The 15948-nt window shown below is 54.6% G+C and overlaps 6 protein-coding genes across 6 annotated transcripts; 3 read left to right on the top strand and 3 right to left on the bottom strand.

Annotated features, from left to right (window-relative positions):
• Positions 1–1156: 1156 nt before the first annotated feature.
• Positions 1157–2034, top strand: CKM354_000181000 (uncharacterized protein; the record flags this gene model as incomplete). Its single annotated transcript, XM_044796944.1, has 2 exons — positions 1157–1939; positions 1993–2034. 2 exons carry the CDS (start codon positions 1157–1159, stop codon positions 2032–2034), a joined length of 825 nt encoding a protein of 274 aa, XP_044652879.1.
• Positions 2035–3374: 1340 nt separating this feature from the next.
• CKM354_000180900 (uncharacterized protein) lies at positions 3375–5217 on the bottom strand (the record flags this gene model as incomplete). Its single annotated transcript, XM_044796943.1, has 3 exons — positions 3375–4531; positions 4653–4739; positions 4794–5217. The coding sequence occupies 3 exons, from the start codon at positions 5215–5217 to the stop codon at positions 3375–3377; spliced, it is 1668 nt and encodes a 555-aa protein (XP_044652878.1).
• A 1080-nt stretch (positions 5218–6297) lies between these two features.
• CKM354_000180800 (uncharacterized protein) lies at positions 6298–7173 on the bottom strand (the record flags this gene model as incomplete). Its single annotated transcript, XM_044796942.1, has 3 exons — positions 6298–6948; positions 7000–7098; positions 7150–7173. 3 exons carry the CDS (start codon positions 7171–7173, stop codon positions 6298–6300), a joined length of 774 nt encoding a protein of 257 aa, XP_044652877.1.
• A 166-nt stretch (positions 7174–7339) lies between these two features.
• Positions 7340–9745, top strand: CKM354_000180700 (metalloendopeptidase; the record flags this gene model as incomplete). The annotated part of the gene is made up of 1 exon (XM_044796941.1): positions 7340–9745. The coding sequence occupies one exon, from the start codon at positions 7340–7342 to the stop codon at positions 9743–9745; it is 2406 nt and encodes an 801-aa protein (XP_044652876.1).
• A 241-nt stretch (positions 9746–9986) lies between these two features.
• CKM354_000180600 (uncharacterized protein) lies at positions 9987–10520 on the bottom strand (the record flags this gene model as incomplete). The annotated part of the gene is made up of 1 exon (XM_044796940.1): positions 9987–10520. The coding sequence occupies one exon, from the start codon at positions 10518–10520 to the stop codon at positions 9987–9989; it is 534 nt and encodes a 177-aa protein (XP_044652875.1).
• Positions 10521–11729: 1209 nt separating this feature from the next.
• On the top strand, positions 11730–15718 carry CKM354_000180500 (uncharacterized protein; the record flags this gene model as incomplete). The annotated part of the gene is made up of 2 exons (XM_044796939.1): positions 11730–14485; positions 14539–15718. The coding sequence occupies 2 exons, from the start codon at positions 11730–11732 to the stop codon at positions 15716–15718; spliced, it is 3936 nt and encodes a 1311-aa protein (XP_044652874.1).
• Positions 15719–15948: the final 230 nt, after the last annotated feature.

Below are 15948 nucleotides of genomic sequence, written 5' to 3'. Positions count from 1 at the left end.
TCCATTCCCGTCCAGCACACATGGCTTCTTGAAGTCTACTCTTCCTCCGGACCGCGGCACGCGCAGTCATGGACATTGCTCCGTTCACAAAGCATCGGCAGCACTTGCGGGCAGTCTCAGCCGCACCGCGAGCACGAAATGCAAGCACTGATCACTTCGCCGCGGAGGGCATGCATTGCGTCGAGCGCACTCGGCCGATGCAACGCTACTGCCACCAGCTCGCGACGTAATTTGTGCAACAGCGAGCATGATCCCAAGTCTCCTGGTCAGATGGAGCGTCATACGTGCAGTCAGAAAGCCAGTACTCCGGCATGCTAGTTCAAAGGATCTAGCTGCCGACTGTGCTCGTCTGTGTGGGCCACTTACCATGCCCTACAAACGACGGCCCGCCAAACGGCTTTGACTTCTCTAACTTCTTGAGGTAGTATGTGCTGCATCTGCCTATGGGGCATGGCGATTATGCGAAGCTGCATCAAGGGCATCGGGCAATTGCTAGCCAGCTTCCTTCGCGCCGCAGCCGTGCTGGAGCTCGTCACTTCACGGCCCCGGAAGGCTTGCATATATTCTGAGGTCCAGACGCTTGTTGATCCTGCTTACAGCCCTGCCTTGTGAACCTGCATCAAACGCTTCCACAGTACTCACCGCAAGCATTACTCAACAGTGCTAAGTAAAGAACATCTTTCAAAGGGACGTGGGTTTTTGCAGACACCACAAACGACCATCCATCGTCCCACTCTGCGACTAAGCTACCAACAACTTCCTCAGCCGATTGCATTACTACGCAACGCACGGCGACCTTTTATCATGGCTTGTGCCGGTGTTCTGGGCTCAGGTCTGTTCGAAAGCCTTTGTCCAGACTCACTGACATTCTCGGTATGTACGGCCTACTTGTTTCGTCTTAGTAGCTTTCACAACACCAACATGGAGACCAAACATCTAACACGACCACGATGCATCAATCATACGTGCTTAGCGATCTTGCCAGACCGCATGTCGAGTGTTGCCAACATCGCGATCCTGCGTGGCCATCGCACCCCTGCTGCAGCGCGTGGGCTGAAAAGAAGATCCACTAACAATTTAACAGCCCTCGCCTGTCTTCGATCGACGGTCATCTAAACGACTCAAAGCCGGCTGCATCGACCCAGAATTGCTAGAGATGTCGGGCTACTACTGGCAACCTCCCGTTTCCTCAGACGAACAGTACTACGACTTCGATCGCACATCGCGACTGCCCACGTCAGCAGAAACCCAGAACGCTTTTGCAGCCTTCGCAGCAGAGCTATATGCACTGCCTAACGAACAGCAACCTAGAGCCTACAGCACCTATCCTCAAGCGTACCAGCATCCTCAGCAACTTCCACAATATCAGATACAGATGCCAACACCGGTTGAGCAACGCCAGCAGCAATGGTTTCCTGACGCATTCACGCCCAATGCACCTCCTGCCATGAACAGAGCATCGTCATTCCCACAATACACGGACATGGGCAACTTTGACACAAACTTCGCCCCTCGAGCGGGTGACGTGTCCTTGGGCCACCTTTCACCCCCGACCAACAGGCCCAGAATGTCACGAGCACCTTCCGTCACAGAATCCGTAGCAAGCTCTGTACCTAGCACACGGACCGATTTCTCCCGAGCCGTTTCACCGAGTATAACAGAAATGTCACGATGGGGCAAAAGGAACAGCGACAATAGCTGGTCCTGTGCATATCCAGGGTGCACATCAAAGTCAACGTTCCACCGCGGATGTGATTTGCGAAAGCATTACAAGAGGCATACAAAATCGCTGTACTGCCGCCACGAAGGCTGTCCGCAGGCCACAGAGGGTGGATTTTCGAGCAAGAAGGACCGCGCACGGCACGAGGCCAAGCACAATCCAACAATCGTCTGTGAATGGGATGGATGTGAGAGGCTATTCAGCCGACAGGATAATATGGTGAGTCAAACCAACTCAAAGTCTGACGCCCTATTCTGATGCCTCCACTTTAGAAGGATCATGTCAGACGAGTGCACAAGCGTCGCGTGCACTGAAAGAACGCGTGGCGAAGGATGAGCTGGACGTGTTTCAGAACCTCAGACCTCTTGGAAGCAGAGAGGAGCGTGATACCATGTTGGTATCGCACTGTTATCACGATGCCTCTCTTCGTTTGGATGCAGTAGTGCTCACGGCTGTTGGATTGCTACGTCACGTCAAAAATGGACCATGAGCGGTCTACTCCTGGTTACACTGCAGCATGCAGAGTCTGCTGACAAGCTACCTCCTCGCAAATCTGCAAAGCCACTCCTTACAGGGCGCCCTTAGAATCGCACTCGCAGCGCTCGTATGACGAGGAGCTGTGGACTCGGTCTCGCCGGAAACACGATTAAGTCGTCGATCCAGGCCTCTCAGCCCCCTTCGAACGCGCGCAAGCTGGACTTCCTAATCCGGTAATCCGGGACTCGACTCTCATCGATCGCCTCCCCCAGCAAGAAGACGATCAAAGCTGGACAACCGGCTCATAGTGGCAATAGCGTGGAGACAATTATTAAGTCTTGAGAACCGGGTCATCATTGTGGCCGATAGGTTCAGCGTCAGAAGCTGCGTACGAGCCATATGCAAGCCACAAATTGCAGGAACATGCGGCTTCGCTCAGCGCCGCAGAATCCTTCTCGAACAGGCCGCAGCTGAACAATGGAGTCAAGTGCTTAATTCCGACAAGCAACCGGCCGTGGCTGTGGCTCTGCTGACTTTGCCCGTGCGTGGTGGAGTTGACGAAGCAGTAGAAATTTTAGATGATGTATGTATGCACTGAATGATGGGTTCGCCCAGCATACCACGTGCCATGCTTCGAGCACTACTGTGCCGTGGATGCAATCCGCAGTCCTGACAATGTGTCGGATATAACTCCATTCTATCGAAATTGTCTTCGCCAGTTGTATGTGGTTAATGCAGTGTCCTGTGCAAGCGTTCGCATAGTTGGCCGAAGGCTTTAGGGCTGTAAGATCGGCATCACTGGTCCATGCTGAAAAAACGTGGGCGCTCGCTAAGTCTTGCTGCTTGGCCCCATCTTTCCTTGGAATCGCTCGGAGTTAGATAGCTGACAGACGTGTGGACGGAGAATCCCATTTGGAATTAAAGTCTAAATTGCTGACATAATGGTTTAAGAATCGAACATGACGGAGGCTGTGGAACTCTACCACGCAACATGAATCAAGAGAGGTCACCAGCTGTGCTTGCATGGCTTGACCTTGGGTGGCTGACCAGAGTACAGTGTGGATGATCTTCATACACTTCGTCAACTCGTCAATTGGACTGCTGATTGCCCTAGCTGTCGCTGAAACCGAAAGTGTCCAACAGCTGCAAGTTAAGGATGCAATTTCGCGTCTGCCCATCATGAACTGGTCGTAGCCGGCACGATTATCGTCGAATACTTCGCCACAAGCGTAGGAGTTGGTTCCCACGCAGTTCTCTTGGTCGAAGTCTTTCCCCATTTCTCCGAAAAGCCAGGATATAGCGACCTGTATTTTCCTGTCGGACTCCATTCTGGAAAGGTAGCCCACGAGGGAGGCACATCACTCGTTTCGGCAGGATCGAGAATTGCTGTTGAGCCTGCCATTGTCACGGTCTGCGACCAAGTCGACATTGTGAGGATCAGATCGCCATTCTGCATTGTTGCGACACGGGTGCCAGGGAGGAGAGCTGTTTGCGTCGTTGTGGTAGGCGTAGGCGGAGCGACCATGACGGTAGAGTATATTGTTTTCATTGGTGGTCGGGTGTGGGTATTCTTTGCGATGGAAAGTTTGTTTGTGGCGTCTGTGGGTGGCATTGTCCAGGTACTGACGCCTGTGGGCCAGCTGGTGGGCCAGGTACTGGTGTCTACCTTGTCGTCCCAGATTGTGCTGACGGTGGGTTTTAAATATGGATAGTATCTTGTTCGCTCCGTTCCGCTGACTTTGCCTGTTGCGGTGCCCCAGTCGAAGGTCGAAGCATAGTAGGTGCTGTAGTAAGGTGGTCCATTCCAGCTGGTTTGCGAAGATTGGACTGCTTGGTGCTGGTCATACGCTCTCAAGCAAGCTTTGTATCCGTCGTTTGGCCACGGGGGATACTTGTTCTGGGAACCGGCCGTTGGTTGCAACCAGTTACCCTTCTGGTCTTTCTTCCAAGGCAGCACTGCAGGCCATTGAGGTTTGGTCTGCTCGCAGCTACTGATCACCGTCCCTGGCGTGCCGCACCATCCATATTGGAAGACTTCGGTCCACGTCTCGCAGCCAGTCAAAGCACCGAGTTCATGGACTTTGAGCCACCAGTAAGGATCAGTGTCATGATGCTTCTTTGCATTCCAGTAGTCGGTTGTGTTGTATTCTAGGTCCATAAATGGATCATATTTGCACTGAGAATCGTACTCCCAAAAGGGGTTTCGGAGGTCTAAATTATCCATTTTGTCCTTCATTCCAGGTTTGCCTTGCGCTCTGAAGTTGAGGTACGGGCCTTTGGCGAGGAGGCCCGTGTGGCCGTCAGGATTCAAACGAGGGTCTTCGCAAAAAGGTTCTAGAGGGCATGAAGAGTCAGCGGGCATGCACAACTATCATAATTACGTGGCGCTCGTCCAGCCCCGTTCGAAACAGCTACATGTCGAGGACCCGGGTGCAGAGTCGATCTTCGTACGTACTAACAATTGCAAGGTCGTACCCAGTCGGTCCGTTACAGAACACCATTACGGAACGTCCCACACGATCAGTATCGTCTGCGTCTACCACTGAAAGTCAGCCAAATCCCGTAAACAAACAAGAAAGAATCAGCTCGCACTTACTGAAAGCCGGTAAACAGTTCGTACTCTCCACCGTCGATTTGTTCCGGTCCTCGAACGTCACTAACTTGTTTCCGTTGCACTCCTCTCCCTCATAAATCGCCAGTGTACAGTTCCAAATCGTCTGATCTTTCGGTTTCGGATGTTCGGGACGAACTGGCATTTCAAACAGCAAACTTTGGAATCTGTGTGTGAAGCTCTTGCACCGGCCTGATTGAAGTTGATATTGTCCGAGTTCAGCATCTTGGCGGGAACAGCCAAATTCCCACCAGGTTTTCAAGTCGAGCTTGTCACCGTTGTGGGAGGAGCTGAGGCCCTCCCAGTTGTTTGCGTTGATCCCCGGATGGTAGGGACGATGGGGGTTGCCGCCAGCGACGAGTAAAGGGAGAACGGCGAGTAGCGCGGCGGGCTTCAACAGCTTGCGCATCTTTCTCTCGTTCCGGGCGTGATATGCTCTGTTCTGGCGTCACTCTGCCTGTGAGCTCAGGGTCTAGCTATGATAAATCACTATAGATCGTTAGTGCACTCGAGCATATCTCTTTTCAGCAACATAAGCGAAGGTCCAGCTAGTTCAAAAAGACCTGCCATGTGGACTTGTGCTCTGCCAAGCCATGGTACCATGGGTGGCGTAGAGACTCCGCCGTCCTTCCGATGAACTGTGCTAAATGCCTGAGGCTTGACCGTGATCAGATTCTAGTCTCTCGACGGGACGATGGTATACCGCGGAACTTTGTTCCTGAGCGCATCGGCCGCATCATTTGGGCACCCGCGTGCCCGCCTGTATTTTTTCAATCGAACAACATATCTTGGCGATGTTAGGCTCGCATAGACACCTGGCTCTGCGGATCGCTGTCGTAGACTCCGATGGGACGAGAAAGAACAGTGGGCGATGCGGATGTAATGCCTCGTTCTACAGTTGTCAGTACCGCACATGCTGTGGCATGACGGGTGATGTCAGCTCACTGCGCTGTCACAGGCCTGTTCAACTCGTAGTAAATACGTCAGATTTGTGCCGCTTGCCTTGAGGGCGCAGCGCGGAGACCAAGAAAAGCGGAAAGCTCAGGACGCCTTCCAGGATGCGGTATGAGTCTGTTGCCGATCGAAAGCAGCTTGCCGTCGGGTGCAGAAATTGGAGGCTCGCATGGAGTGGTGACTTGCTCAGCTGACACAGGAGACACTTGCATCTGCTGTTCCTGACATAGTGGATGCGCTCCACAGCCACGGGTAGAGCTGAGGCAATGCATGTGGCAGCAGTGGTGGTCGTACTAGATTCGGCAGCCACTGAGAAGGAGCTCACTGGCCGTGTTTGCAATGGATTCCGACCTTCAGGAGCCCATCTCCCTTGACCCACATACAGCTTCATAGAAAAGTCGGACTGGCCAGTCAGGTCATGTGAACGTCAAAGAAAATATCGGGCATGGCTATACAGTCAGCCTGTTCTACACTTCCGCCACTTACCCACAAAGTAGCAGCATCTGGCCTGAATCTCCCTTTTTGTTGATTGGATTTACCTCCCCTTCTTCACCCAATCTTGTACACTCTCCCTCACACCTTGTACTTTTTCCTCTGCCATTGCCAATCCCATCTGGCTGTGCGCTTTTCCAGTCTCAATGAAATGCCTGATACCATCTCTGGCTCTAATGTGATTATCTGCAATCACGGGGAACTTTTTCTCGTAATGCCATGCCAAGTTGCCCACGTTCTCTGTTGTTCGTGGGACGACGTAGTTGGCTGTGACGACTCCTGTTATGATGGGCGTCGCGAACCGGAGAAGAATGTTGCGGTTCCGTGAAACGATGCTGCCGGCCATTGCTGCGACGAGCACGTATATCCCGCCTGGGAGGAGCTTCTCGTTGCTCTCTTTGGGCGGGGCGAGGGAGGCAATGGTCGAGGTGAAGCTGTGCTCCGCGTCCATGAAGCGGGTCATGCCATTGTTGACTGCATCTTCGGCGCGAACGGCGTAGTCGTGCAACGCCAGACGCCCATTCCGGATCTGTGCCGCGAGCTTATCGGTGGGTGTCGTTCGTCGAGGAGTCGCGCTCTGTTCGTGTCGCTCTGGCTCGGGTTTGGTCGTGATGCCAGAGGCTGGAGGGGGAGTCGTGTGGGCAATTTCGCGCGGTGAAGGCTCGTCGTAGTCATAGATGGACTTTCTCTTTCGCTATTTGTCCGGTCAGTCCTCGTTCCCAGCGCGATCCTCTGTTCATCGTACAATCTCTTTCACGGGATCCGCTGCTGGCTCTTCTGCGAATGCGCTGCGCTTGGGTAGGACAGCCAGACCGGCGACGAGGCCACCCAATGGCAGAAGATGCTGGAGTACGTCAGTTCACATCTCATCAATTTGGCCAGCGTCATTCCTCACCTGCCGCAGTAATGGAGCAGCCATGGCGTATGTTGCTCTGTCCAATGCCTCGCTCAACGTCCACGAGACGACGCTGATCGGAGCTGCGGGAGGCCTCGGGAGAGCCAGGCTTGGCATCGATCATCGCCTCGCCTCGCCTGATCCCAAGTGAGGTCCTCTCTCCTCTCACATCGTACAAACGAGCGGCAGCATGAAACGGGTGGCACGGCGGTGGACATGTCCCTCATGTGCACTGCGCCAACCGCGTCGAGGTCTGGTCACTTCGACGCGCGCCAAGGGAGCTGCAGCCGCTGCTGCGTCGGCCGACGACTATCGACCCGTATCGAAAGCAGATCCATCCATTGCCCACGATGACAGAACATTGAGACAAGTCTTCGACTCGCCCGATTTCTGGAAGGACTTCTCATCAAAGCAAAAGTATCACTATGGAGGACACAAGAATGCGGGTCTCTTCCAGAATCGATTCCTCTACGAACCCGCCGGATTCGAACGATGGGCGAACGATGTGTTGCAGAAGTGCCAGAGGATCGTCGCAAAAGTGTTGCAATATGATTCCGTCGAGCAATACAAGCGTATTGCTCGAGATATGGACAGGTTGAGCGACTTGCTGTGCCGTGTCATCGATCTAAGCGACTTCATTCGCTCCGTTCATCCGGACCCGAAGATACAAGCAGCGGCGAGCCAGGCATATGCTATGATGTTCCAGTACATGAATATTCTGAATACTACGAGAGGACTAGACACTCAGCTCAAGCGAGCCCAATCGACAGCAGAGGTATGGGAATCATGGAGCCCAGAGGAACAAACAGTAGCAGATATCTTGATTCGAGACTTTGCCAAAAGCGCGATAGAATTGCCCGAGCAGCAAAGGCAGGCCTTTGTGGATATTTCAGATGAGATTGCGGTGGTGGGGAACGATTTCGTGGACAAAATGACTGCCGAAAAGCCCGTCCTGTCGATCGAGAGCAGCAGAATGAAAGGCATGGACCCGGTGTTTGTGAGGCAACTGACGAAATGGGGACGAGTGAACCTGCCTACAGAAGGAATGCCCGCAACTATCGCGCTGCGCACTGTAGATGACCCGGACACACGACAAGAAATCTACATGGCCAATAGAACGTCATCGACAGCCAACGTTCAACGACTTGAGCGGCTGCTGAAGAAACGTGCAGAATTGGCAGACTTGTCAGGATACGACAGCTTTGCACACATGACGCTCACGGACAAGATGGCCAAGTCGCCTGAAGCTGTAACGTCATTCTTGAATGGCCTAGCTCAGGTGAACGCACCAAAAGTGCGGGAAGAACTGCAGGAACTACTGGAATTGAAGAAGAGCGATGCTCAGAGGGGTGCGGACAGGCTCAATGCTTGGGACCGGGACTACTACACGGCTCAGCTGCTGCAGTCGATGCGTTCCAAAGCACGAACTCCAGATTTTCTGAGCGCCTACTTCTCTCTGGGCACTGTCTTCCAGGGGCTCTCTCGTCTCTTTCATCGCCTCTATGGCATCCGTCTCGTGCCTCATCAGACACTACCGGGAGAGACCTGGAACGAGGACGTGCGACGCCTCGATGTCATTGACGACCACGAAGGCCATATTGCAGTCATCTACTGCGATCTGTTCGAGCGACCAGGCAAATCGCCCAACCCAGCACACTTCACACTTCGATGCTCACGTCGGATCTCCGAGGAAGAGATGCAGGAGGCGGCTGAGATCACTTCGCGGCCCAACTCTCCCTTCGCGACAGCACAAGAAGCCGTAAACGACGGTCTAGCCACCAACTTTAACCCTCGCGACAACAACGCCCTCTACCAACTCCCCACCATCGCTCTCATTTGCGACTTCTCCATGCCATCATCCTCTACCTTCTCCCGCCAGCGTCCAGCACTCCTTACCTTTCGCGAACTCACGACTCTCTTCCACGAAATGGGCCACGCTCTGCATTCCATTTGCGGGCGCACCGCTCTGCAGAACGTCTCCGGAACCCGCTGCGCAACCGACTTCGCCGAACTGCCTTCCGTTCTCATGGAGAATTTCGCTTCCGCGCCAGAAGTCCTCGCCCTCTATGCCCGCCACTGGGAAAGCGACGCGCCACTCGATCCCGCACGAGTGCAGGAACGCGTGCAAATCGATCGCAGAATGCAAGGCGCCGAGACAGAATCACAAATTCTGCTTGGCATGCTCGATCAGGAATTCCATTCTTCTGCTCCATTGTCCTGGAAACGCGATGGTGAGTCCACAGAACTATATCATCGCGTTTGGAACCAGTATTCTGCTATCCCCGAGCCCCGGGGAACTTCATGGCAAGGTTTCTTTGGGCATTTGTTCGGGTATGGTGCGACGTATTATAGTTATTTATTCGATCGCGCTATTGCGGGGAAGATCTGGAGGGATGTGTTTCAGCGGCAGATAGGCGATGCGGTGAATCCGGAGCGAGGGCAAGTTTTCCGAGATGAGGTGCTGAGGTGGGGTGGAGGGAGGGATGGGTGGAAATGTGTTGCAGGTGTGTTGGGAGAGAGTGAGAAGAGGGAGGTTTTGGAGGAGGGTGGGAAGGGGGCTATGGAGAGGGTGGGGTTGTGGGGTGTGCATAACTGAAGGAGCAGTGCGATTGAGAAGATATGAAATGACGAGATGGTGTACATATGTATGAGTGCAAGTGTTGCGTGCATCGAGCTCGGGTGGTGAGAAAACTAGATGTATAGATGAGGTCCGAACGCGTGGCTGCTTCCGTACACATTATTTGGTCGATGAATTCGGGACCAGAGTCCAGCATGCAGTCAGCTGAACACAATGATTTCGAACTTCTCACTTAGTTTAGGCACAGTCATGGCGGATATCAAGCGAACCCCTGTGCCCCACGCATATTGGCAACATTTGCAATCTGCCACTGTCCCTCGCCATTGCGCTTCCATTTGACCACACTGATTGTTTGTCGACAGAGCGTTGAAGGATAGCCTGTGACTTCAAGGAGAGCAAACGTCGTGCCCAGACCTTTACACTCGTCGGCATCCACTGCAATATCCACAACCCTCGACTGGAATTCAGGATTTTCTGCTACGATGGCTTTGTGATCAACCATATGGCCTTTGAAGTCGCTGTTCCGGACGTTGCCATCCTGGTTGACTTTGATCAAATTGGGAGATATTAGCCCGGATTGTGCCAGTTCTACGAAGCGGCGCTCGTTGTACAATTTGATGCCGACTGCGGTCAGGCGTTCCAATTCTTTGGTGAGCGCATTGTCTGTTTTCGGGAGGTTGAAGTACTTGGAAGAGCGGTCGAAATTGGGAAGCAAGAGGTTCAAGGATGTCGTGGGTTGGCGAGGCTTGGACGGCTCTGCTGGCGTCAGTGGCGAGTCGGAGGCGTTGCTCATGCTGGCGCGCAGAACGTGGCGGTGGAATGGTACCGTGGCGGGTCAGCTCTTGTCCAGTCTGGGAGGTGGCAGTAAACTTGATTTCGCTCTGCGAAATGGCCCCGCATCATCTGCTCTCAGTAGCTATACTGTCCTGGTGGAATATGTCAGTCTCCCGGGCATGTATATGATCCGGGGAAACAGAGTGACGCGCGAGCAGTGCATTCCGTCCGACGCTCGTCCTTCCGCACAAGCGGCGGAGTACCTGAGGTGAGGACGCCTTACGCAGGCTGATCATGTCGGCATGCCCATCCTTCGTGGACTGCAGCTCGCCGAAGAGGACTGGGCGACGATCCGGATTGCTAGCGGCTGGTGAGCGGTGCGGCGCGAAACCTACGGCGTGCATTAATCGCAACGGCGGGGCCTATTTTCCATGTCGGCACGCGTCGCGGCGACTTCACCTCCTGCGATGATATTTGTGATTGCTTTGGTCGGTGTGCAGAAGCGAGCTTCACGACGACGGAGACGAGCGCAGTTTGGCAAAGCTGCTACGAGCTGGGACCGCTCGGCAGCTCCGTCTTCTCCACTGCCGCCGCCACCCACCCAGCTGCCGCCTCGTTCTCGACCACTCTCGCCCACGCGACGAAGCCGTGGCAGCCCGGCCAGCACGACGCCCGACGCGTGCCAGAACAGCGATACCATGCTCCCACGGCCGCGCTGTCGTCGCGCGCTGCCCCCGGAGCGGCGCCGGTGGCCATCGCAGCGCGGATCTCGGCGTGCCTGCTGCCGCGGTTTGAGCGAGCCGACCAGACGTCGCATCGCGATGCGCGAGGCGTCATTCTGACCTCTGCGTGGCAGCGGGCGCAGGGGCATTTTTCTGCTGCGCCAAATTCCTCCGCCAGCTCGGGCGGCGCTTGCAAAACGGCAGCGGCGGCAGGCTCTGCCAGAAGCGAGACGAGAGGAGTGCTGTGCTCTCCACCGCCGCCGCGTCCAGCACCCAGCACCCAGCGCCATTGTCCCGCTCCGTCTGCTGCCCGCGGAGAGCTCTCCATTGTCGTGCCCGTGCCTGACCCACTGTCGTCGCACTACCACCTCCTGCCCTCTCTCTGCTCCGCTGCGCTGCTGCTCACGTTCTAGATCCTCCCGCGAAACGCCTCCGCCCATGTGCTGAAATCGCCGCGCCGCCCCTCCTCATGCTCTGAAGCCGCCCGCGACGCCGCCAGCGGCACCATGTCGACCCTCCAAGAGCGCGAGACCCAGCGCTACTACCAGCCATGGCTGGCCGCCCACGGTTCGAGTCTGAATGTCGCCAAGCACGTCGATTCCATCGCCCAATTCCACCTGCAGAAACAAGGCTACCAGCCCAAGACCTCGCGTGACAAAGCCATCACCGCATTCGCTCAGCTGGTTTCCCTGCGCCTCGACGTGAAGCGATGCATGGTATCGCTGATCGATACCACAAATCAGTACATCCTCGCCGAGGCCACGCGCTCCTATTCGGCCGCGAAGAATGAGGGCAAGGATGGCGATGAACTCTGGCTGGGGAGCACCATTCTGTCTCGCCCAGACGCCGTGTGCGAACATTGTATGTTCAATACATGCTCCGCCCCGGAGGAAGATGGCCGAATGTATCACACCAAAGGTCTTATAGTACCCGACTGCCGGCTCGATGATCGCTTCAAGGACCGCTCATACGTTCTCTCCGAGCCTGGCGTACGATTCTACGCCGGCGTACCACTGTACTCGCGCAATGGAATAATGATTGGCGCGATAGCTGTATCGGACGTCGAGCCTCGCGCCGGCCTCACGGCAGAACAGTTGCGCCTGCTGCAAGAGACTGCTCAAAATGTCATGGAACATCTTGAATGGGCGCGAGACCGCGTCGATCGCTTCAAGGGAGATCGCATTGTGCGAGGCATGGCCTCTTTCATTGAAGATTGCGCTGCAAATCACGATGGGCCCGCTCGAGACGTTTCAGCAGAACCAAAAGCAGCGGACTCTGGAGAGAGGCCGACCACCCCTTCAGCATCCAGACCGAAGTCGAGGCAATCGCAAAGGCCTGCATTGGTCAGTAGGAAATCAACCAGAAACGCTGGCTCCATGGGCGAAGGGCGGAGAGACGGCATGACTCGCATGTTTGCTGCGGCTGCAGACATCCTGCGCGAGGCGACTCTTGCTGATGGTTGCGCCTTGTTCGGCGCCACAGCAGATAGTGGCCGTACACCGAACATCAGAGCAACCCCGCACAATCTGGATGGAGTGACGCAGAACCACACAGGGACAATGTATGGCCAGGCATCGGCAAGCTCAGACTCTGGAGGACATGACAATACGTCAGATTCCGACTCGACTCCTGCCTCGAGACCCTGCAAGATTCTTTCATTCGCGGTTGCAGATGAGCAGGCTCGTGCTGGAATCGAGACCGGTACAGCTTTGACACTTGCTACCCTAGAGAAGTACTTCGCGCTGTATCCGCATGGCAAGACCTTTTCATTCACCGAAGAGGGCACTGGCATATCCTCTGAAGAAGAAAGTGACGCTGTTGCGAGTGCGACAGAAGCTGAGCCCTCTTCAGCTCCGAACAGTGACGGCCAGGCGACTGCGGGTAGAGGTCGGGTGCGCCATCGGCGGATGGACCATAAAGAGCTTCTCAAGAAAATACCCGGCGCGAAAACGGTCATATTCCTGCCCCTGTACGATCACGCAGAGGAAAGACTGATTGCGGGTATATTCCTCTGGACGTCAGTAACGGGCAGAATGCTTCAAGACTCTGACCTGTCATACCTTCGTGCGTTTGGCAATTGCATCGTGAGCGAGGTCATCCGGATGAACATGCAGAGAAATGAAGCTGCCAAGACGACGTTCATCGCATCCATGTCACATGAATTACGCAGTCCACTTCACGGCATTCTAGGCGCTGCAGAATTTCTCATGGATACAGTGAACGACTCCTACCAATCTGGTCTCGTCACTTCCATCGTAACTTGCGGGAGAACCTTGCTCGATACGCTCAATCACGTCCTCGACTACAGCAAGATCAACAAGTTGGGTCGCACGCAAATGCGCAGGCGGGCAAAACAGAACAAGCCCATCAATCTTGCTTCTGACTCCACGCTGGAGAGCTTGAACATCACTGCCGACATAGACCTGGGCATTCTTGTGGAAGAAGTCGCAGAGGCGGTCACTGCCGGACACACGTTCAAGCGACTTCCAGACTCCGCTTCGCTCTCCAACGCTCATCAGGATGGCTCAGCTGGAGAGCCCACTGACACGCTGACACGCGCCAATTCCTCGGGGTTGGCCGCTGGGCATGTCATGGTCCTTCTGGACATATCGCCCCGCCGATCGTGGCTCGTACGCATCCAGCCTGGCGCTTTGCGACGCATTGTCATGAACTTGTTGGGCAACGCACTGAAATATACCTCCGAGGGATTTGTAGCTCTCTCCCTGCGAGCGCAAGAGAGCACTGATCACACGAAAACAAAAGCACTTATCCGAATCGTAGACTCCGGAAAAGGCATGTCGGAATCATTCCAACGCGACCGCCTGTTCGTCCCCTTTTCGCAAGAAGATCCGTTCCAGCCTGGTACAGGGTTGGGATTAAGTATAGTCAAGCAAATTGTGGACTCACTCGGTGGCAGAATCGACGTGAAGTCTGAACAAGGGGTAGGTACCGAGATTGATGTTCATCTGAGCCTGCCCACTGCCGCCAATCAAGGCCACTCAGAAGGATGTAGTAATGGCACAGCTTCCGGAGACCGCGCACCTGGTGGCTCACATGTTGTCGATCATGAGATGATACGCATTGAGCAGCGAACTCGAGGTCGACATCTCGTCATCCTTGATCCTTTCTCTACCAAAAAGAGCCGACTGCCCACGAGTCCGTCGTCCAGATTCACGCAGACGCTGCGCGAGATCACCTCCAGCTGGTTTGGCATGAGGGTATCCCACAGCACGGAGATGAACATCCGAGATGCCGATATTTAGTGAGTTTGCGAAAAGCCCTTGGAAGGCCCGCGTGTGCTGACGAGTCTTGTAGCGTGTTCTGTGAACCTCCACCCGTTGAAAAGTTACGCGAGCAGAATCGAGTTATGGACGAAATGGCTCAGAACGGGAAGTTGGAGCGTGATGAGCGAGAAGTCCCCATCATCATCGTGTGCATGAATGATCAAGATGCCGTCAACATGACTCGGACACAACAAAATACGCTTCACGACTTGGGCCGGATCGTCGAGGTCATTCCGCAACCCTGCGGACCACGTAAGCTGGCCAAGACCTTCGACCATTGTCTTCGCAGAGCCGAAGAAGTAAGACAGGGGCGAGAGGAATCCGGTGAGAACATCACTGCCTCATCAACCCTCGACAAGGACAGCGAAATTCCCCAGCAGGATGAAGTCGCAAAAGAGCGCCAACACGCGGCTGCGACTGAACAAGCCGACGTAAAACCACGCCACAACATGGATGATCTTAGAAAGACTGTCAGTGCCGCTGTGTCCTACCCCAGAGCACCACCGATTGATCCTAGCACACCCTCCCTACAGTCGCCCGAGGAGCAACAGAATAAGCAGCTCCGAGGTCCGTTGCAGGAACGCTCGAGACCGCCGCTCGATAAGAACGATAGCGGCCGGACCATCGTACCAGATAAGAAGCGGCCGCCTCCTCACTTGCTCCTTGTGGATGACAATAAAATCAACCGCCAACTGCTGGTCATGTTCATGAAACGATGTAATTTCACTTATCGCGAAGCCGAAAACGGCCAGGAAGCCTTGGACGTCTACAAGGAAAGCGCTGCGCAAGCTCTTGTAGACGCGCCTTCGACGACCACAAGTCTCGACGATCACGATCAGAAATCAGAGACAGAAATCTCCATCTCCGAACTCAGAAAAGACAGTACGTCGAGCAGCGGTACTCTTGACAGCGTCAACACTAGCGCTAGTACGAGAAGTAAACCTGCTCCCTTCGATTTTGTCCTCATGGATATTAGTATGCCGATCATGGACGGAATGGAAGCGACGAGGCGCATACGTCAGTTTGAGAGGGAGTATGGGCTAAAGAAGAGTACTGTCATTGCCCTCACGGGTCTTGCGAGTGAAAAGGCGAGAGAGGAAGCTGAAACGGTGGGAATTGACGTTTTCCTCCCGAAGCCCGTGAAGTTTAAGGAGCTCAGGACTTTGCTGGAAATGGAGAGTCGGGGAGACGTAAAAGCCAGTGTGGCATGATCGGAGAGGAGCATACCAGTCGCAGTAGATGTGTGTTCTGGCTACGATTCTTGTGTGCATTGCGAAGGCGTTTTAGGCTTTTTGAGTTTGGGGAGCATGTGCTTTGCTTGCATTGAGCGACTGGTCGCTGTTTTTGGAAACTCGGAATACATTTGGAAATTGGCGGCATACAACGGCCGTTGACGATATTTGGTGCGAGTGGGGTCTGCGGTAGAGATGCTTGCAGCTCG

Source organism: Cercospora kikuchii (genome assembly GCF_019650295.1).
Source record: "Cercospora kikuchii DNA, contig_00001, whole genome shotgun sequence".
Classification (NCBI taxonomy): Eukaryota; Fungi; Ascomycota; class Dothideomycetes; order Mycosphaerellales; family Mycosphaerellaceae; genus Cercospora; species Cercospora kikuchii.
Note: the sequence above shows the minus strand (reverse complement) of the source record. Positions and strands in the feature narration are given on the sequence as shown.